Genomic DNA, 23,231 nt, shown 5'->3' with positions numbered 1-23,231 from the left:
TCAAACCGAGTCCCTTTAAAAGGTCACACATTCATTGTGTCTTGGCTGCATTGTCTCATCGGCTATTCTAGTCTGTCCTGCGTATGAACTGAACTGGTATGCATTTGTTTCTGCAGAGCTGATTCTCCTGCTGAATTCACCTCAGCCGTGAAAACACGGCAGAGCTTCTGTTTACAGATGTAGTTATTGTGCTTTCTTTGTGAGGCTGTTGTAGGTTTGTGCTGTTTCCTGCTACAGGCGTTTATTTTCCAGCCTTTCAGGTGCTCTTACTTTCAGTTGTACTTCAAAATAAAATGGTTCAGCTAATCTGGTTTAAGCGTTGACTTGTTTACGGCCTGTCTGATCATCAAGTTGTAAACATGTTACCTGCCTCATCTTGCTTTTATTCTCCACTGATGTGGAGATTGCAATCTATTAATCATAACTGATAGGAATGACAGCAAAAACTATAAATAAGTTAAAATAAACCAGAATTATCTTTCAACATCAATCTGCCAAGGAACTGCAGATAATAATTAATAGTAATTAACTGTTTGGCGAAAGCTGGTACTTGTCAATTAATAGCTGACTCTTACCAAAACAAGTTAAAACACAGAATTTTCTACAGTTCTAGGTTCTATTTTTTATTTTATCTACTGCAATAATAACTGGGAATGAGTAGATTAATAGGACTTCAGATATTTTGCTTTTGAATGCAGCGATATACAGACGCCAACAATTAAAAACAGAAATAATGGGCATTAATTGATATCAAAACTCTAAGCACAAACTGTTCGTCTGTCAGACAAATTTCAGAAGTTTAAAGATGCACAGATTGTCCTTTTGAGGGATTTGGGGAATAATTACATAATGTTCTTGACAGACAAGCAGGAAAAAAAAACACCTAATCTTTATCTCAGCCTGGATCTATCGGTCCAGTGGGACAGAACAAGCAAGGATTTGCTTCTCTCATAAACTATGAATAAGAAAATAGTTTGGTACCAAGCGAAACGTGTTATGTGTCTTCATATAAACAAGGGTTTGTTTGGCTTGTCATAATATTAAGTTACATCACCGTGCGGCCATGTTGGTAGTCAACAACATGCGATTGTAATCACATAATAGATGATTGTAATCAAATGATTGCTCCGGCAAACGAGCTGTGTTTATATTGGAAACACAATCAAGATCATGAGCACTAAAAATAGGAAATATGGAACATGTGTCTCACCACATCTCTCTTTTCCTTCTCCCCCCACAGGTCTGATTTTCTCCTGTGGTGTTTGTGTGGAGCGTGCCACACACCCACTCCACAACAACGACGGCTTTTGCTTGCATCTTCCAGTGTTTCTTCTGTCAGCAAGTCCAGCAGAGCTGCAACTCTTCCAGTGCCAGCCCTGACACCAGCGAGGAGCCCTGCCCCACTGACATGGTGAAGATGACCAAGTCCAAGACCTTCCAGGCTTACCTGCCAACCTGCCACCGCACCTACAGCTGCATCCACTGCCGGGCACACCTGGCCAATCACGACGAGCTCATCTCAAAGGTACGACAGCTCCACACGAGTTCACTACTCATCCAGCCGCCCCCCCCCCCTCGGCCTTTGCTTGAACCACCCTGCTGCCTTTCACTCCACATTCGACTGGTCCATCTATATTTATATACCAAAGCTACAGGGTGCTTGCAGTTGTGTCTCAGATCTCCAGGAGCTAAATTTGTAAAAAATGCACTTGAAATACATTCATCCAGTGTGAGCGCAGACCCATCCAGCGTGTCAGGATAGTGAATGTAGGTTACCGTGTCACAGCAGACTGTTTTTAGCCATACTGTCTGCTTCCAGACATGTTGTGGGATGAGAACAGGCAGTTGAATTAACCTGAACAAACTGCTAGCTAGCAACTAGCCCGTGGGCTATTCAGCAAAGAAAACACTGCTCCTGTTTATGTTTGACTACTTGCCATCACTAATGGTTGCACATCGCTGCAGTGACAACATCCTTCAACTCCGTCCTTCAGCTTATTTGTTAAGAGCACCTTCCTGGTGCCGTTGGAAATGAGTTTGATGAGACTGAACATTACAGTAAATGTGCCGCTGACAGTTATTTACTCACCTCGCTGTCTGGCCACTGTTGAATCTTGCAGTGCTGCATATGAAGAAGTCACAGATGCACGTCGTTCCCATACACTGTAAAAAAAACAGTAAAAGTTCCTGGTTATTTCATGCAGCAAAGTCCGGAACTTCGATACCCGAAAATGGGCGAAAATTAGTGTGTCCACCCGGGTGTCGTGTTTCCATCACTGCTGACCAGGGGTGGAGCTGATAAATAACACATGTTAGTGGGGGTTTTTTGTCCAGTGTGAAAGGTACTTGAGAAACATAAGCAACATTTAGCGCTTGAGTTTCTCAGGTTAGAACAAAGCTCAGCTGTTTTGTGGGATTTTTTGCAGTTTCATCCAGTTTTTCATTTTTCAAATCACGGATTAATTTGCAGACTCATGTGGATCTTAAAATGGCTGTCTTGTTCTCATCTTTTTACATTGTGACCCGTGATGATAAAACTTGACAGTGACCTCGTAATATTTCTAAAAGAATAAATCAGCTCAGCTAAACTGTGAATTCTCCCTCAGCTGGGACTCAGCAGTGATTGAGTGCTGTCCTCTCGTATTACTTTTAGCAAATGGCACTTGAGTTTGACAGCGACGTCGTCTTGTTTGATGCTCACCTGCCTTATTGCATCTCTGAAGCTTGTGTACCTGTCTGCCTTTGCATCTGTATTTTATTTCTGCCGGTAAATTCTCAGAGGTTTAGATGACAGCCACAGCTGATGATGTTTCTGTGGTGCACAGAAGAGCTGGTCAGTCTTTTAAAATGTTCCTGCCTTGGCTATTTTTGTTGCTGTTGCTTTTTTTGAGTTTCAAAAAAAAAAAAAAAAAAAAGTCAAAACTGAATGCACTCCCTTGTCTCACTGAACATCCCCGGTAACCTCTGACTAACTTTCAAAATATTGAGATGAAAAATGAAGGCCATCAGGCTTCAGATGTGCCTCACTGCCCACATTTTTTCTGTGAACTCTGCTCTGAAATGTTTTTGTTTGTATTTAACTGATTCTTTTTTTAGTCTGGAAATTTCAGAAAATAAGGGCAAAAACATTTGTTTATAGTGACATAATAGTCATATAAGAGAGGCTGAAACTAAAAAATATATATAAGTATTTTTGTTGTGCAAATCACCTAAAATGATTGCTGATTGTGTGTCAGATGACAGTTATCATTTAAACATACTGTTTTTACTGGAAAATAACGTAATTCATTATCAAAATAGCTGATTTCTGAGTACAAACATTACCAGTATTTTGACTCAGAGCTAATAAGTCACTTTTTTTTGTCGTCCCTAGATTGATGTGACGGATGTTCCCAAGGCTGCACTTCTCCCCCTGAACTTAACCTTTAGCCAAATTATTATCATCATCATCTGCAGCAATCATCCGCTCCCGCTGAGCATAAACAGTGTAAACTTTCTGCTCTTCTGGTTTCATAGAAATAAAACGTGTCAGTTGTTTAATGCAGTGTTTCTGTCAGACTGTTGTCAGGGAAATTCATCTCCGCGAGACTGTGACCTGAAGTGAATCCAGATGACAGTTTATTATAAATGTCAGAAAGTGTCTGGCAGTGCTGGTCTGAATTTAAAAGAGGTCTTCTTAAAAACTAATATTTCAAAGAAAATGTCTTAAATATGCATGAACAAACCTTGACTCTGAGCTCTGAGTTTAAAAAGTCGTCGTATTTTTCCCTGTAAAAACTTTAAATCCTCACATTTAAGAAGGAAGCCAAAAAAGAGCTAATAAAACGAAGAAAACCATTAATCATCGAAATAGTCAACAATTATTTTTGATCGAGTCATCTTTCAATCGTTAACTATGTAACCTTGTCAAGACTTCTTGAATATCTTCACACAAAGGTAACTGATGGAAACAAGCATTAATTCTACTTTTATTTAGTAGATATTACAGAAGGATCCTCCATGATCACACACTTCCTGCAGTATGAAGCTGCAGTAGAGCCCTTCTCAAATGTCGACCAGTTTGGACCTGAAGCGCCTCATTTTTAACTTCCAGGCCAGTTCCGCCATCATAAAATGATTATTGATAGGTTTGTGTCTTTCAGCAAATAAATTCTCCCACATCCTGTCCTGAATTATCAGTTCTAGCACAGCCAGAAACAACAGAGAAACTCATTTTACAGTCAGATCACACGGTAGGACACTGAAGATTCAGCCCATTTGCCCAAAATGTAATTGTCCTGCCAGGTCTGGTCATTTATCTGCCTGCTGAGAGTGACGACTGTAAACCTGAGTGAAATACAAACAGCTGAGAGCGAGCTGGACTCAGCACTGTTACATCCTCTGGTTTCTTTTGCTGCGAAGCACAAGCGTGTCAGTCTGTTACAGGATTTCTGGGCATTGAAGGTCCCATTGTCCAGTCAGCCCACGCTGACATTTGAAGCCACAGACATGCAAAGCTGCCTCTGCTTTAATGCTGAGCGTAAATCGACAGGTGGTGAGCAAAGAGTGAGTAAAGTTTATAAACTATCAGATGAACCAGAGTTCTGGCGACTGAAGCGGTGACCTTTATGTGTTATAATAAGACAGTGACAGTGTGCTCCCTGTGCGTTGCACTTTCGCCACGCACTAAGCTGATTATTCAAATGGCAAAGATGATCAATCTGCACACTCGCCATCTCCATGTCGAAATTCATTTGCCTCCCGTGGCTCGGAGACTTGGAAGCTCACAGCTTGTCAGTGCAAGCGGGAAGGCGAGGTCTGTAAACAGCTCTATCACCAGACTGTGTTGTTCCTTTCAGCAGGATCAGAGGCCTCAAGATGGTAATTTTGGAGTTGTGAAGTCTGCAGAAGGATTTCACAGGGTTTTAATTGTTTAAGACCTTCGTAAATCACGCTGATATGCCTTTGGCCACGGAGAGGGACTATCCTCATTTATCTGAACCTCACTTAACCTGTCGAGAGCCGTGTCAGATACGTGGATTTACAATCACACAGCAAAAACTGTGAAAAGGCAAAAATGAATTGTTTCATGATGAAGCCGGGTTTTGGATGCAGTGAGGTTTTACTGTCTCCTGTGCGGGAAATTAGATTGTCGCTGCAGCAAATTTGAAGTGGATACAGAAAATAAGCGAGGCGGCAACACTTTAATATCGTGATGAATGAAATGTACGTATGGGAAAAACACAGCTGTACAATTATTAAAAAGTTTAAATTTTAGTGAAAAATAAATTCCATCGAACATTGTTAAAGCCAATAACAAAGACAGAGAGATGTGAAATACAGAGGAAACAGGACGTTGAATTTAAAGCTGTGAAGTGTTGGTTATAGAATTTAAATAATTTTTTTCTCGTTTCACTTTGCTGTTTAATAACAGTGGAACTTAATTTATAAAACGCAGGTCATACAAATACAGTTGCTCTTAGTTTACCTACCTGCATTCTTCTTCGTGATGACATTTTTTGGCACATCTGTGTGTTTCTTGACATGTTACCGCCACGTGTAAATCAGTGGGACAGTGTGAAACCATCGGGAGGAATGTGTATCACGTCACCCGCGTGCTTCCACACGTGCACCTATGTCCTCATGGGCGAGCAAAACAAACAAACAAACAAAAAAGACCCTCTCAAACAAAACTTTGCATCATGGTGCTGTTAGTCGACTCCATAGGGAATCTTTAACATACTTATCAGTGACTACTTGTTTATATTGAAGCGGCAGCTTATTGTGCATCACAGTACCAACCTTCATCAGACTCTTCCAGAGTATTAAACGTCTGAAAGAGAAGCCAAGTGATGAAGGCATCTTGAGACCAAACTCGAGACTGAACGGTGAATAGTCGGATGCTGTTTTTTTTTCCACTTTTTCTTCTGAGACCAGAGCTCCACCGTTGTACGTCAGCGCACCATTTTCACCTCACTGTGATTCCACATGGCCTGGTATGAAAAGAAGAGCATGTAGTGGGGAACAGAGGAAATGCTTTTACAAATTGTTGGCTGTGATGCAGCACAGTGAAGTCAGCTGAACATCCACAATTTAGCCGGTGCCAAAAAACCAAACAGAGGTCAGTTGTTGAAGTGTCAGCTTGTAAATGAGGTTTTTCTGGAAGGTTTCGGAGGCAGCTGGGGGGACTCGGGACTCGAGGCCGAAAAAATAGACAGCACTGGGTTAGACTTGGGAATACTTACTGTACAGTTGACTGGCCTGTGAGCCTCTGATGAACCGTTGGATGCTACAAATGTCTGGCTGAAGTGGAGAAAAGTCAAAACATGGCTTTGCATAGAAATGTCTTTCAAAAGAAGCTTGATTTTTTTGGGCCATTTAACTGCAGCTTTAGAGGCTTAAACGGACACTGCAAGACTTGATTCTCTGATATGGGAAACATCTGAAAATAAATTTCAACTATTGCATCACAGGTGGAGAAAATCATGACCTTCAAAACACAAACCCAGGCTTCTTTACCTCTGGAGGTACCGACTGACTGTTGCCTCCTAAGTGACAAATAATGAGATGAGATCAGAGCAACATATTCGTGTTCACAGGCGTCAGTGCTCCTGAGGTCAGCGTGGGAAAGGCTGAAAATGTGAAGGGGTGTTATGTTTGTGCGGTAATTTTATTTGAGTCACTCCACCTTGTTTGCAGAGGTTCCTCAGAGCTGACGCTGGAGCAGGAATGCTGGAGAACCAGTAGCACCAGAAAGCTTCAAACTGGGAAAATGCAAATGAGTTAGATTTATTGCTGCACAGTAGCCGCCTCTCAGGGAGTTTCCCCGAGTGCTGAAATAGTCAGCGACATTGGCCTAGTTTGGTCTGTGGTGCCTATTCACATAAGCATAAATTAAACTCCTCTCATATATATTAAAAATTTGCCATTAAGTTTAGTCTTTTTCCTGCTGTTCATTTAGATGGAAGAAACAATGACTGCAGATTAAAGTCATACTTTCCTTTTGCTAAAAAAACATGTGACTTTAATGTTGATGGCGTTAAACGTTTTCTGAAGGTTTGTCCACATTTTGATTGCAGTCACCTGGTATTCATCTTTAATTTTAGTCCACATTCGCAGTTAACTTTAAACAAATGTACTGTCAATCCTTTCCAGTCAGTACTCGAGTTAAATAAAGACTCCCCGAGCCAACGTCAGGAAAAAATTATATCAAAAATGATTTATATGAAATATAAACCCTGTAGGAGAAAGAGCAGGGATGCTGCAGCTCTGTGCAAAAGCTTTAAAAGCTAAGTGAGGATATTTTCAGAACTGATGCCATGAACAGTTTTTACTTTACTTACCCTTTGTCTTTAAAGCAGCATAAGCTCAGTTGTTCTAAACATCTTGGAGAACTTGACACAGTTCCTCTGTGGATTTAGTCTGTCTCAGTGTCCTCTGTCTCTTCATGTAATCCCAGACTGACTCCATGATGCTGAGATCATGGATCTGTGGGGTCAGACCATCTGCTGCAGGTCTCCTTGTTCTTCTTGATGCTGAAGCTAGTTCTTCATGACTCTGGCAGAATGAATTTGGGACCAGTCAGACGCCTCCCTGATAGAAGTGTGCGACAGATTAAAAAAAACAAATTAACAAACATTTACACATCACTTTGTAAGCCACAGAAAAAAGCCATATATTTAATGAGGAATTTGTTTACGGCATCATGTAGTCATTACAAGCTGTCTGATTCAGCTGAGCAGGAGACAAACTTCTCCATGGCTGTCACCACAACTGTTCACCAGTGTGGAAATCACGGCTCTAGAGGAACCGTCCCTACGTGTTTTTGTGTGTAATCTGCTCTGGAAGTTTTGGCAAATGTCTCAGCCCAGTGCAGTTCCTCTGTTTTTTTTTTTTTTCTCTTATGTCTCATTGCGTCTCGGTTGCGCAGGTGTTTGGCTTTAAAATGCCGACTTGGGTTCACCAAACATAAACACATCTGTTTGGACGCCTTGGACAGATTTTCCCTCAGATATTAGTGGAATGCCTACTGTACAGGCCAACACACAGTGAAAGTTTGAAAGTCTGTTATTTAACTTGATAACTGAGGCTTTAAACCTGTCTATCAGCGAGAAGCCACCCTCATCAAAGTGCCTTTGAACAAGTCCACGCCAGTTTCTGCTTGTAACTGACTTCTCATCTCTTGACCTTTCACCTCTGACCTCCACTGGGGAGCAGGAAAACCAAAAGAGAACCCCCGGCTTTGGCCATCAGTGAAGGAAGAGTTTCTCGACAGTAAAAGCTCTGCAGCTGCTGCTTTAAATGAGTGAACTGTTGACTGGGTTGTGTTGCCTTGTTTACTGGTCCAGTGCCATAAGGTGACTCTCGACAAATGACCTCATTATTCTAAACAATCCACTTTAATAATAATTGGATTTCATTAAGGGAGCCTCCACTGACAGTCTGTCTTTCTCCTGTCCTTTCTCCTCACACCGGAAACATGTTGCAGAGATGTATGTTGTTACTCGTGCTGTTATTCGTGAGGATACAGTAACACAGGTTTAAAGGACTAATGGACAAATGTTATTCAACACACTTACAATGCAAGTATTTAATCATAAAGCCAAGCTTTCAGTAACTAGACCTTCAACAGTGAAGTACTTGATAAAGAAAGATTTTCAGATAATCACATATAATAGAGCATACCTGTGCTTTTCTCATGCACCCTCAGGGGAAATGCAGTTCACAGTTGCAGTTCCCATCGCCCACATACACATGAAGCTTTAAAACTGTTGAAAGAAATGTGACTTTAAAAAAATTAACTTTTAAAAGGACTTCCTTCAAAATCTGTGACTTCTTACAAGTGCAGGAAGCCGTCTGTAGTGTTACAATGATATGGTGGTTTACTAATATTTGACATGTTGACCGATATCTGAAAATTGTTCTCATTAACATCTTGATATTGACTTTGGCCATACTGTTCACAGATCTGTGAATAAGCTCTCCATTCTCTGCCCCACGTCTTTGGCATTTGTGTGTTCAGTAGTCCATGGCAGCATCACCGGTCCTCAGCATCAACCTTTCTAAGCCGATTATGTTACTTAGGAGAAGATGACACCGTAGTCTGGTGTTTTCCACTACACGCTGCCAAGCGCCGCTTGCCCCGTCCACGTTTGATTTTCGTCCCATATGAAATTTTATCATGTGCCAATGCTCCGCTACCATGTTTCTGGGAAGTTTCTTCACTGTGCGCAGAACAGGAAAAGGAGATGCTAGTTACCCAGTCATGCTAACAACAAAAGGAGGTGTTGGAGGAGCTCTGCAGGCTCTGGCATATTTCTCCCCACAGTTGCAGTTTGAGTGCTGGAAATCTCCTTAGCCAGGTATTTTAAAAAAAAAAAAAAAAAAAAAAAAAAAAAAACTGCTTCCCCTCCCCGAGCTTATGGGCCGAGTCTTCGAGGCATGCCAGCCAGCGAGCAAGGATGCAGATGGAGCAGCCCGAAAGAGAGGATTAACCTGAGCACACGGGCCAGAAGGAAGTATGGCAGGCACAGTGCCCCTCCCCCCCACCTCTTCTTCTCCTGCCTTCAACCAATAAACTAAATATGGGAAGCTGCTGGGGAAAAAAGACAGTTCATTGCTGCAGGCCTGAAAGGAGATGGTGAAGTTTTCTTTTTGCAGTAAACCTCCCTGACAAACCTACTTACAGTGCTGGATGTTACTCAGGCTGTACAGTCTGTCAGCAGTGATGCATGTACTTACTGCTGCAACTTTCATCATCATTTCCTAATAATTTCTCGAAGGTTTCCTGGAAAGAACCATGAAGTTTGGTACCAATTACAGGAAAACATGTTCTTCATTTATACTTAAAAGTATGTTTGTTTGTAGACATTTATGAGTGTGTAGCCCACATAAAGTCTCATAAAGTTCATGCTAGCTTAGCATTTAGAAATAACTGGAAATGTACCAACTGATCACTCTGTTTTACCTCTGATTAGAACCAAATTATAATTGTTTCTTTATAAAGCATTTGAATACTAGGATGAGCCGATTAGTTTGGAAACGTTATCTCAGGTAACGGCTTTGGCTGCAGCGTAAACTTCTCTGAACCAAATAAAAAGCAGGACAGAGCCGCTAACGTTAGCCGCTAACATTGACATGGAACATGGAACCCCTCAAAATAATGTTGTTTGCTAAGAAAATGTTCCTTGGCCCTAGAAATAATTCTAGCACTTTGGAGAAATCCAAAGTTTTACAGGCCTGTTGTCCCGAGTTACTGTTCCTAACCTGTGATTGTGCAGCTGCTGTTAGCAAACGGTCATCCAGATGAGGTTCCGTTAGCCTGAAGGGCAACAAGACGAAACGGCGACAGGAAAACATAATCAGGGACTGGATACCTTCACCCAAAACATCCTGAAAACAAGAAACACAGGCACAAAATCAGACCTGACATCTGTTGTTATTGTCATCCTGTGCACGCCGCATCTCTTCAACATCGCTGTCAGTTCCTGTTTTTATCAGAGATGGGTTACATCTTGGAGCTGATACCAGCATCATCCTGAAATCAGATATCAGTGTGAGCAGCGGTCGCGAGCCGAGCGTGAAGGCCCGCAGCGTGAACGTGGTCTCTGAGCGGGAGGATGCAGCCTGAATACTGAGGAGGAGGCCGAGTGTTTTATTCAGCACCTTGGCTTCGTCCCACCCATCAGGCTGATGGAAGCTCCTCTAATGGATTGATCACACTTTTCATTTCTCACCATTAACGGACTCATTTCTTTTGCTCTTTTTTTTTTCTCCCTCCCTCCTGTAACTGGAAGTGTGCCAAGACTCTGATGGCTTACGTGTGACGGGGGTGACCGTGACAGAACAGTCAATTTAACATTGCTGTTCTCGCTCCTTTTTTTTTTAACATCATAATTAAACCAAGCGTGTTCTAGGTCAGCAAGGTTTTATTAAACTGTTTAGATGCCACACTCGCAGTAGGGATGGAAGTGTTGCTCACTCAGTCCAGCACTTTAGTCCACAGTGAAAAATCTTAACAACTATTTGATGGATTGTCAGGAAATGTGATACACACATCCATGTTCTGCCCACGATGAATTTTATTGACTTTGTCGTGATGTTACCCTGACTTTCCCGGCTAGGTAGAGATTACTAAGATTCCCATGTTTGCAACTTGCAAGCATTAACATCATCTGACAGTTTGTTTTAGGGCACTTTTTCCCGTTTTAAAGAACAAAAGTTTGATTGGCGTGACTTTTAATATGGACATGCAGTTCGTTAAAAGCCATATGTGTTGTCTCTAAATAAGGACAAACACTAAACAACAACTAGATCCAAGTTATTGCTGTTCCCTGATGCTATTAAAGATTTGTTTACATCAGTAAACATGTACCAATACCTGCCTAATGTAAGATTGTTGATATCAGACGTGTAATCCTTATAAATACTGGCCTTAAACTGAATTTAAATAGAGCTTTTGGGCTTAACAGGATACATTTAAGTTGCAGTTGAACCCTCACCTACAACAGTCGACATCTGTTGAGACAGATGGTAGAAGTCAACCTCAGCAGGTTTGTTAATAGCTTCCAGTTAATCTTTATTTCAGAACTTGGTTTGATTTATTGTGTTCGAAAATAAAAGACCAAAACAAAATCCTTCCAGTGAATTTTGGTGAAATCTAATGCAGTTTGTCTGCAGTCGAAGCCTTTTTGCCTCTTGGGGTGGATTTGTGGTTTTGTGAGTTTGGCTGAAGGAGCGGATTTCTCTGTGTGAGGTATTGTTCCCGTCAGTCCCGTGTGGTCAAGAGGATTCAGGGATTTTGAGATTTGCTTTGTAGAATTCATTTATAAGGCACAAGCCTTTTAAAACAAGTGCAATTGCAGCAGCTTAGGAGAACGAGCTTGGTAACCACACTCCAGTTTGCTCATTTTTTACTAAGCAGCAGCAAAAAAAAAAAAAAAAAGATTTCCAGCCTGAATCTGATTCTGGTTGCATTCTTACATTTTGGAAACAATCCTTTGCAGAATCCTGTTGGCCTGTCTAATAGGATTGTTGTGAGTCTGGAGGTTTTATCGCAGCTCTTAAAGCTGTCAGACTGTCTTTGCATTCAAAAAAAAAATTTATTTTTTAACTGATCTTGTAGGACTTTGCTGTTGCTTTCTGAAGGGGCTGTGTGACAAGCATCCTCCTGCTCCCGATGTTTTTGTAGTCGAGTTATCTACAGCGGAGCTCACAGCAGCTCGGCCCGAGAGAAAAACGCAGCCAAAGTAAAAATAGACTGTGGAAAACAGATAAGGGCAGTGAGAGACGGAGCCGTCCCTTTTTGCCAGTGGTTAAGTTGATGGCTGAGCCACAGTGAAGCACAGATATGACACCCAGCTCTTGTCACATGGAGTAGACCCCCCCGCCCCTTGCTGGCCTAAACACTGTGGAGAGGACTTGTTGTCGGCTCCGTGGGGACCGACCTAGTTCCCTCTTGAGCTAAAGGTCACATGTCTTGTTGCTCTGGACTGTGTGTGTGTGTGTGTGTGTAGATTTCACTTTAAACACAAACAACGAACTTGAGGATTTAACAGTAAGACATCAACACCTACAGCGACAAGCGGACGGAGCAGAGAGAAGAATAATAACCCTCTTTTTTTCATAAATGTGTTGCTCTTGAATCAGTTTCAAGCCAAACTCCTGTGATCTGAAATAAAACTTTTCCAGTTTTGACAAATGTTAACAGCGGTTAGAAGTCATGCTCTGAGCCTCAGCGGTGGTGGTGGTGGTGGTGATGGTGGCTGTGGTCAGCGGAGGAGGCAGCTGGTGCTCCTATTAGGTAGCATTAGCTCAGTGCTCTCAACCGCAGCCACAAACTTATCTGCCACATTCATTTGCAATGGAAAAAGCAAAGCGGATTGGGGCCTGTCTGCCGGCCGAGGATGACGGGGCCGGAGGAGAGAAGCCTGGCAGGCTCTGCTGTCACCCACTGTGACGGCTTTACTGCTCTCTGTTTACATTAATGTACAGTAACATCATGTGTAGACTCAGAGGCAGCAGGGTTTTATTTAACCGTCTATATTCATCACAACTATATAAGTAACTGTGCTTTTTATATCTCTTTAAAGTTCTTTGGTCAGCATTTGTTGTGTTCACATGAGGTTCATAATAAATTGACATTCTTCAGGTTTAGTTTGGAAAAGCACGAAAAACTTCCAAACATCCTTATTTTCGACAAGTATTACACAGTAAATTATACAGTAGTAGCTTTTTTAAAACTGTGGGAATATTTTTCATTTTGGAATCAAACTGTTCAGTAAGACATTTGCAGCTTTTTGCAAAAAAAAAAAGACCTGAAGCCCTGACGTCACTTCCAGGCTAGCCACTGACATCTAGTGCTTATGGGAAATAGTGTTCGTTAAAGGCTGTTAAAAGCATAAATAACGAGTTCACCTCCCAAAAGCAAGCCGTAGTTACCAATAACACCCTTCTCTGCGTAGATGGGCAGAGACATTAAAATGCATTAAACAAATTTTCAGTGCCTGAAGGACACACACACTGCGTTTTGGTGAGAATGCAAACACTGCAGTGTTTGTTTATAAGAAAACTCCACAGGGTATCTTTAACATGAATTATTGCTCCATGCATTTGAGCGATCAGGTTTTCAGCGAGTGAAAGGGATGTTCTGAAACATGAAATCAGGGCTCGGTATTGTAATCAGCTGTGCGTCGGCTGTGCTTGAATGGAGATTTCATTCATAAAGCTCAGATAGCTTTTACAGCTAGCTGACGCTGTAAAAGCTGCTTGGTTGTTCTGCAGATACACTAAATATCTCGATACACTATCTCTAACACTGCACATCAACAGGGACGCTTGACATTTTAAGTTTGCAGCAGGAAAAACGAGGAGGAAAAATGTGACTCTTATTAGATTTTTATCGAGATTTTATGTAATGTAATGGCATTTTATTCATAACACTTTCATCTCATAATTTTCGCCCTGTATTTGGAGAGTTTCTAAATAATAAATATTTTGCCTAAAGTTAAGCTTTTCTGGGCAATTTGATGTTTGAATTTCTGTTTTTTTCTGGTCTGATGTAAGAATTTGTAAGAAGGAAATGAGAGGACTTCAGCTCTCTGAGAAACAGCTCTCAGACAGTTTCTCTTGTCATTAAGGTTGACGTGGTGATGATAGACTCGCTCCCTGACGTTTATGTGCTCAGACTCCAGCACTTCTCTGAGGCTCATTTTATTTCTAACCTCCAGCCAAGCTTGTGTGTGGGAACCTTGACAAGGTGGAAGAACAAGTATGCGCAGCAGTTACTGGAAGAAAAGCACCCCAGGGCATCAGTCGCTGACATTCTTGTACTCAGCACCTTATTGTCAACTTACATGATTTTCTCTTTCTTTCTCTCTCTTTCTCATTTCAGTCATTTCAAGGCAGTCAAGGAAGAGCCTATCTGTTCAATTCAGTGTAAGTATGAGCCTCACACCCGCAATTCACCTCGTCTGTTTTGACCAGAGTGGAAACTTTTTTTCATACAGTATAATTAACAAGTGATAAACCATGTTCACACTGGATGCGTTTGTATGCGTCCAAAAACAAAGTTCAGTTCTCCCCATTATTCCAAACCCTGCTGCTCTGCTTTCACGCTTATTTACTGTTGTTGTACTTTTCTGTGGTTTCTCCAACACACAGCAGCCAAAAAAAAAGGGATGCAGGCACATGTATAGCTAAATTACAGCTAAAAATCAATCTACGTGTGTGCAGAGTCACACAAGTCTGTGTCCAAAAATCCAAAGATAGTCACTTTACAATGATGTAAAAAAAAATTAAAATTTGAACAAGAGGCTGCGATCAGAGAATATTTTGGTATTTTTACTGTGGGGAAAAAAAGACTTAAATGATTGATCGATTATCAAAATAGCTGCCGATTAATTTTATTTGTTTGTTACTGTTTCAGCCTGTGCTGCGGAAACTGCAGGGTAACACCCAGGCCTTTAAACCATTGAATAACTTTCAGTGGTTTATTTCTCAGTTGGTTGTTTTTTGGGGTCTTGGTTCTCAGTCTTAATGAACCACACAGAGGTTTTTCCCTCCTCTAGAGGCCCGAGACATTTTCAGGTGTCACGGTGCAACTGCTTTGTGCTGAATTACATTGTTCTCACCTGCCAGAATAAATTGAAGAAAAGAAGAACTCTACAGGCTCTGGAGTCAAAATGACTCATTCCATTTGTGCCCAATGTGAAAGCACCTGAAACCCAGTGAACATTTTTTTTTACGGTGTTTAACATAAAAACAGCTGCATTTGGTGGAAAAATTAAAGTTTTGCAGGCGTCTGCATGTGGCTTTGTTACACATAATGATTGTTTCATCTGCACAACAGTGAGTTTATTCGTCTGTGGCATGTCCTTTAATTAAAACGCCACTCAAAAGCTAATCAGCAGCAGTGTTTGCTGGGAGGGAGTGGAATAAATTCTTTTACATTTACTTTGAAAAGCTGATGACATCTTGCTGCTTCTACTTGAAGTAAAAGATCTGAGCTCTTCTTCCACTGCTCTCCTTGACCTCTGTGACCTTTTCTCCGCTGCCTGTCTTCCCTACAGTGTGAATGTCGGCTGCGGCCCGGCTGAGGAGCGGGTACTCCTCACAGGTTTACACGCCGTGGCTGATATCTACTGTGAAAACTGTAAAACCACCCTGGGCTGGAAATATGTAAGTCAGTCGCTCCTTAAACTTTCACCTGAGCCCTTTTACCTCGTCGCCTTAATGTTTCGTGATGCACCGCTTACACCTGCCGCTGTATTGTTGCACAGCTATGTGGTTACTTGGCTTCCAGAGGGACAAATTATGCAGTTACAGGTAAAAAAAAAAAACAGGATTGCTCTCATTAAAGCATTGCTTGTTAAAGCCATGGTGACAGTTTTTTTTTTGCTCAGGTTTGTATTTAGGCTCTGAGATTGAGCACTCTGTGGTCTCCTAGCGTGCAAGATAATTACAGTGCCGAAAGGTTGGCTGCAGACAGCCAGACTGGTACCTCTGAGAGTCTACAGTGATTAAATGTCAGACCATTTTGAAGAGGCCTGTCCTGGTAATTGTCTGAAACGACTATAGAAGGGTGTAAAATAACTGAACAAAGTATAAGACAGGGACTCACTTAAAGCTGCTCCTTCAGTGACAAAAACAATTAGAGGTTCTCAGAAAGGCCCCGCAAGCAAAGCAAAGCAAAGCAGATCTGGTTTACAAGGCAAAGCAGGCTGGGAAAATAATCCAAAAACACAGACGCTGGTCGACTTCCTGATTCTCCTGACGCTCAGCAAGGCTGGGACACATGCTGGAAATCATACAGCTCTTCATGAGAAACTAAACTAAGCCAATTTTCGCTGCATCTCTAACATCCTACTTTTCCCCAATAATAATGAGGCCCTTTTGGATTTTTAGTAAAAGATAAAATTAAAAAAACATCATTTAATTTTACTGAAATGCTCTGAAACACAGGAGAGCCTCAGAGGTCTCTCACGTTAGGAGTAAGTAGAACATACGCGACTGCAGAGCTGAACACGCCTCTGTTTCCTGTCTGATGGTGATAATAAATATAAAAAATTCTGATTATTAAAGCTTATCAGCTCTAAATGGACATTTTCTAAAAGCCTTGTGATAATTTTAGTCAAATATCACCAAGATTCAGCCTGATATTCCTGGTATCTTTGAAAACTGTAATCAGAGAATATTGAATCAGAATCAGTCAGGTTCGGAGAAACGGGAGCAAATGTTGGCCTTGTAACTTAAGTTTTTCTCTCATCTCTTTTTTTTGTTTGTTTAAACAGGAGCACGCATTTGAAAGCAGTCAAAAGTACAAAGAGGGAAAGTTCATCATCGAGCTGGCTCACATGATCAAGGACAACGGATGGGAGTGATGCTCCGGCCGCTCTCTTTCTTTCTCTGACCTTGGAATGCTCTTTATTGAACTGCGTGGAGCGACGACCATCGACCACCCCGCCCCTCTCCGACCCCTCCTCTCTGACCCATTTAAAAAAAGAAAAGTACCCCTCCACGAACCTCCACCCGCTTGTCTCCTTCACGTGCGCACACCCACCTGCTCATCGTGAAACTGAACAGAACAAATGATATAAAAAAAACGGCAACTAGGAAGTGGAGCAACTCTTGAAAAATCACAGGAGTCCTGTCGTAAAGATTGCGTGCTCCCCTTCGCAGCGCCGGAGCTTCTGGGTTTGACCCCCGCCCACTCACTCTCACCCTGCCTCCCCCCTCCCACCGAACCACGCTTACAAGTGATTGTGGTGATATGGCGACCACTGTGCGAAAGGAGATAGACTTCACTGAAAAGACATTTCTTTGTTTTCCTTATTTCGCCCATCCAGCGAGACGGATGACTTTGATGACTTCAGTTATTTTAATGTTATTTGCTATAGTTTTAACTTCTGGGTTTGGTAAGGTTTTGGTTTGATGGCAGATGGATGTTACTGGTTAGCATTTTATTTCCCTGTCACGTCTGTCATGTTTTGTTTATTTGTTTTTTGGCTTGTCGTATCTCTGCCTGTAGCTGAGCATGCTTTTCTTTGCTAATGTCCAAATGAGCAATCAGGGACGGGTGAGGAGCGGAGGGGAAAGGGAGTTTATTGTAGTTACAAATATGTAGCAGCATCTTGCTTTTCTTTTTCTTTTTTTGACTTTAAAAAAAGAAAGTGGCAAAGGATGGTATTGCAGTAGTGTGGGATTTTATACCTAATATATTTTTTTCTGTTTTTATCTTTTTTCTTTCTTGTGAATTTCAGTTTTTTTTCCCCCCTTCTGGTACTTCTCAGCACTCAAAAAGCATTGAAAGCAGCACCTAGTATTTGTTTGACATAAATGGATATATATACTTACATACGTTTATGGGATATATTTGTAGTGTTTGGCTAAGTGCGATTGTGGCTGGTCCCATTTTGCAGCAGTACCATAAGTGAAAGAAACATGAAAAGGAGCAGATATAGTTTCTAGACTGGGGAACCTGACGTCAGCGTCCACTTGTCATAAAGCATTATGGCAGACTGTATTATTCCATTGTCTAGTAATGAAATAACAAGAGACACAACTACATATGAATATATATACACCTACTATGATTACATATCCATAAATACTATGAAAATGTTCGTAGTACGTAGATATTGGAACATGGATTCTATATATATATATATTTGCTGTCCTGCACATATGTATATATGCATATGACTGTGTATATATGCACTGTGTGTGGTCACGCATTACACAGTGGCATACTTGAACGACGCTACTTCGTTTGCACTTTGCGGAGGCCTTCGGTTCATCTCAGTTTAGAGGCAAAAAGTTTGTTTTCGCTCTCGTCTTTTTTTTTTTCCTTTTTTTTTTAATGGCCTTCTCACAGATGAACGACGGGTTGTTGGAGACGGAGAGAAAATGGAAAGTGAGCTGGAACAGTTTGAGGGTTTCATCGTCTCTGTTAGGACTGTAGTGTGTTTAGCAGCTTTCTGATCATTTGGACTGATTTTATTTAAATGATGTCGACAAATCCTGCTTTTCCTCTCAGTTTTGGCTTGATTTTAAATCCCTTGTGGGACGGAAAGGAGTTTCCGATTCTTTGCTGCTTTGTCCCAGATCTCCCGCCATTTCTTCTTGTAGGTTTTTTGCACTTTATGCTTATCCGTCTCTCTGTCTCTCTTAGACCATATGAATTGTCTCATTGTGGTTGCGTGTGCGATTTGCCTCTAAGCCGTATGAATCTTGTGCCTCTTCAAAACATGAACGGCCTCCCCTCTTTTTTCTGTTGTGCAGTGCATAACTCCGAAAACCTTCATGTGAACCGATGTGTCTTCCCCCCCCCGTTCTGGTTCAAAGTGGCCCTCAAAATAAGGTTCTTCGCTAAAATCCTCATAGAGCTCTGCCCTGTTTTTTTGGACAACAGAGACTTGGTATACATACACACATATATTTTCTATGTTAAGATTTAAAGGTGCAAAAACAGATGGATATTCAGTATATTATTTCTCAGAGTAAAGCATAGAGGTAGAGGTTAGGACTATGAGGGAGGCCCAGGGCTTGTTGTTTGACTTTTTATTGGAAGGATAAAAAGGACGGCGGCAGGTCGAGGTGGGGCAGGGTGGGATGGGAGAGATTTAAAATAAAAAATCAGCAGTGATTGATTACTTTGCCGGCAAGGTCAGTCAGATCACACGACCTTTTATCCTAAAAACAATGACAATGCAAACCCTTAATAGTCAGCAGTGATACGTACTTGAAAATATAAAGACATAAACAGCTGAGATATTGGCCCGTGTTACAGTTTTTGTACATAAAGTAACATATTTAAGGTTTTATACGTATTTCTACTGGGTTAGTTCTTTTACTTCCCCAACTTGAAGCACTTTTGTTCACTGTACCTCTGGCTGTGTGTGTCTGTTTGTGTGTGTGTGTGTGTGTGTGTGCGTGTGTGTGTGTGCGTGTGCGTGCATGCATGCGTGTTAGCCCACATGCATGCCTGCACACGAAAGTGAATGTTAAATTCCTTTTCCTCGAACAGTTTTATTTCTATTTTTTTCTCCTTTCTTTAGTTTGGAAGTTGTTGTTGTTGTTTTTTTTATTTGTTATCCTGTTGTTTATTTCATTTTATTTTTTTCTTTCACAACTGTTTGGTTTCACTGTCTCTCCCCGGGATCTGTGAGGTCGAGAGCCAGGTTAGTTTGTTTGGAAGTGATTTATCCCCATTTTTTGTTTTGTTTTTTTTCTGTTAGCTTGTTTATTTAGCTTGTGTGGTGAGAGCCCGTTAGAGGGCCGGTGTTTAGGTCTCTGCTGAGCCATGTAGATGTTGAGGGCGAGCTGGAATCTCCCACCATGTCGCAGGGAGAGCCTTTACAAAACCCTTTCACCACCAGTCAGTGTCTCCTGTATAGAGGGCTTTCAGACTGATGAAACGCACCCTCTGGCAGCCACACTGGAGGTCCTTAGCTTTTGCAACGCTGGCTGTGAGTATCTGATTGTATTTCTTGAGAACGTACTCATTGTTGTGCTGGTGTTGACAGAAAATGAACTGTTATTTCTCTGATCTGTTTCATTTGATTGATTGTTTTGATAATGTTAGCTTGTTAGCTACTTGACCTAAGTTGCTACATCCCAGTTGCGGGGGCTGCACCCGTTAAAGGTTTGCATTTCAAGACATTTCAAACAAGGCCCGTCCTATTTTAAAGATTCCTTCTAATGCAGCCAAAAATTCAGGCTTCTCTGGCTTGAATCTGCACCACTCATTGTCCCACAATCCCCTGCACACTCCCATATTTTAAAGAGCAACTAAAAAAAAAAAGAATCCGCAGGTGAAAATCTGCTGATGCCTCTGATTTAACTGGTGTTATTTCAACTCTGTAATGGTGCATTCGAGCGGCCTTCGTTAAGTCGGGAAATGTGACGTGACCTCACTGATATTCATGTTCCTGTGGTCATCAGTGCTCGTAAACTGGCATTTACATTTCATGAAGTCATTTCATGATGTCTCTTTGCCATTTCCTGCTGATAAACTTGAAACCTACTGAGACTGAAAGTTCATTCTTGGCCTTGGAAACAGCAGTTGACAAAATAATCTCAACCATCTGATCTTCGTCTGCAAACTGAGCTGCCCAGTAATGGAAGCGTAGATGTTCAGACTGTCTTCTTTATTCTAGGAACAGAAATTCGAACGCCTATAATTCTGTGACAACTGTGCAACTATTGACTGTAGAAGTTGTCAAGGAGCACTCGAATGCACCATTAGGGAGGATGTTAAAGCTCGGTGTGGCCTTCAGGTCCTACAAGGGACACACGTTTAAGGGCTGTATCCTTCGAAGTTTGCTGCCCCTGAACTGGGATGAAGCTTTTTTTGGATTAACAATAACAACGTCAAAACCTTTGATGTTTGTCCCAAACTCATAGACCAGCATTTGTAGCTAAAGTTGGAAACAAATCTACTTTGCCAGACAAGGCTAGATTACCAAGCAGGCCCCAGACCCCGAGGGAGCCCCCAAAGCCCCAGGTTCACTTCATGTGATTTGGATCTACATAATTTGATTAATCACAAATTTTTCAGGGACCCTGCGTCCAAATCCGGTTTTAAACCAAAATTGTTTTGAGTTTATGTTGAGTCCCTTTGTTTTAAAGTTGTATTTTATCACATTTCTTTCGTTTTCTCCTGCGTGTAAAGTCATCAACGCACAGAAAACCTTGGGCAAGGTAACATTAATCTACCAAGAGCTTTTATCAGTCAATTTTTTTGGATTTTTTCCTTAAAAAAAATGACTTAAAACAATTAATCACTGATCAAAGTTGTTGCCAGGAGGTGCCCAACAACAAATCTTTGCCCCGGGGCTGCCTAGGATGGTAATCTGGCCTTGTTACCAGACCATTAATGTCTGCTTAAACCCTCACTGAGTGGACCCGTACTGGTCCCACTTTCCCGTTGTTACACACACACACACAGCCAGTTTCTCCAAAGGATCTCCAACATGACACCAGCAGTGGTTGCTGGGAGATTTGTGACCCAACTGCAGAGCCTCTATACTCTCCCTTCGATCAGTCAGTCTAAGTTGAACCAACAAAAAGCAGTTGCCAGTGTCACCGCCGGTGTGTACCAAATAAGAACCAGGTTCTATCGAATGCGTCAGTGTCATGTGTCAGACGGCAGGAAGGAAGCCAGGGGTCATGTTCGAGTGTCTCCTGGAGATTTAACTGTTATACCAAAATTTAAGGAGGAGAAATCCTGTCACCTATGACATTGTCTTTCTGTAGAATGTTTTGATTCTCTGAACTTAACGGCGTCAAAGCAGCCTGGATGAAAAATGTAGATATTTGCTGCTGAATACTGTTTACTTTTTATTGTTATTTTGTTTTACTGTGACACTGGCTACCTACTTTTTGAGCTCTGTTACTGTCTAAAACATACCTGAAAGGATGTTGATCAAAGGCAAGATGGGTATACAGGGGAAAGGACTGTACAAGTTCTTTTCTTAGAACTGTTAAACTACAGTTTAAGGTCTAAAGCATGTTGTATTTATAATGGCTATATGTCGTGCCTGTTTTATTATTATTTTTTTCCTAAATTTAAAAACAAAAATATTATATGCTTTTTATTTGACTACATTGCTTTGCATTCTGTCTTAGTAAAGCCATGTCACATGTCTGTTTTCACTCTAATGTAAACTATCAGATATCACAATAAATTTTCAATGGCATTAAGTTGTGGATTGTGTGAAGTTGTTACTCATTTTTACGATAGTGCCGCTGTTTTGTTTTTTATTTCACATCTCTGTCGTAGCACGTTACATCACTTTTTTTTAGAAAAGGTTTGCATTGTCATCAGACATCATCTAGTAAATTTAACGAATTTGATACCAATTCCAAAACAACAAAATCTGCCTTCATGAGTTAAAAGGACCATAAATAATATTTATCAGTCTTGAGAAATCAGGTTTTTCAATAAATAAACATGTAATAAGTGTTAGACTGTAATGTGTGTGTATATGTAGCAGATTATGTGGTTAACAAGTCTGAAAAATGCTTTAAAAAATAAATTATTTGCCTTCATTTAAATTGCAAAAATAAAAAGACTCTAGTTATATATTTTTACGACGTGTGGAAACGCTTAGTGAAAATAAAACAAGAGTATCAGCATGTTACAGTTTTAAAAACAGGAACACAGAGCTGAAAAAGAGGAACTGGCCTGTGGCCACTGTGATAAGTGTGAAAAGGTGATGAAAGAAATTCTGACGGTTTACCACAGAGGGCGAACGTCTGATTAAATATTACAGGCCCGGCAGAAAATGTGTCAGAAAATGACCTTTAAATGTAAAACAATTACTGAAGCATGAAATTCATTGGCTGCTCGTACTGATGTGCGAGTCTCAGACAGAGAGCGGAGAGCATCAGGCAAACAGACTGTCAGCTAATTAGTTTAAAACTGAAAGACCTGCAGAGTTTTTCCACTGATGGTGTTTTTTTTCTTTCTAAGACTGACGTGGACGTCAGGAGTCAGCTGTGGTGTCGCTCATTGAACCGCAGACAGACGTTCTCCTCACTGAAGTTTTGTTGTTTTAGATTGATGCCAAAAATAACTATGCAAAGTCTGTGTTTTTATATTTAGATTTAAAATTACAGACTGGGGCTGAGCATTAAAAATTATCTTAGTGCCAATATGATACCTGAGGTGTCAATAAATATTCATAAAATAAACATCTTTAGGGAAATGTTATTTTCTTTTTTTAATGCTAAAACAGTTCTGTGCATCA

General features: G+C 41.1%; 1 protein-coding gene across 3 annotated transcripts in view; it reads left to right on the top strand.

Annotated features, from left to right (window-relative positions):
- Positions 1 to 22,299, top strand: part of ypel1 (yippee-like 1) — a 29,159-nt gene extending 6,860 nt beyond the window's left edge. For all 3 annotated transcript variants that reach the window (XM_041041908.1, XM_041041909.1, XM_041041907.1), the window contains exons 2-5: positions 1,241 to 1,525; positions 14,372 to 14,415; positions 15,549 to 15,657; positions 16,770 to 22,299. In XM_041041908.1, coding sequence (XP_040897842.1) covers positions 1,409 to 1,525; positions 14,372 to 14,415; positions 15,549 to 15,657; positions 16,770 to 16,859 — 360 coding nt within the window. In that variant the 5' untranslated portion in view covers positions 1,241 to 1,408 and the 3' untranslated portion in view covers positions 16,860 to 22,299. The remainder of the gene's footprint in view (positions 1 to 1,240; positions 1,526 to 14,371; positions 14,416 to 15,548; positions 15,658 to 16,769) is intronic.
- The last annotated feature ends 932 nt before the right edge of the window (positions 22,300 to 23,231 follow it).

This window comes from Toxotes jaculatrix, chromosome 7 (genome assembly GCF_017976425.1).
Source record: "Toxotes jaculatrix isolate fToxJac2 chromosome 7, fToxJac2.pri, whole genome shotgun sequence".
NCBI lineage: Eukaryota > Metazoa > Chordata > Actinopteri > Toxotidae > Toxotes > Toxotes jaculatrix.
The sequence above is the reverse complement of the archived record's forward strand: the minus strand, read 5'-3'. Positions and strand labels throughout refer to the sequence as shown.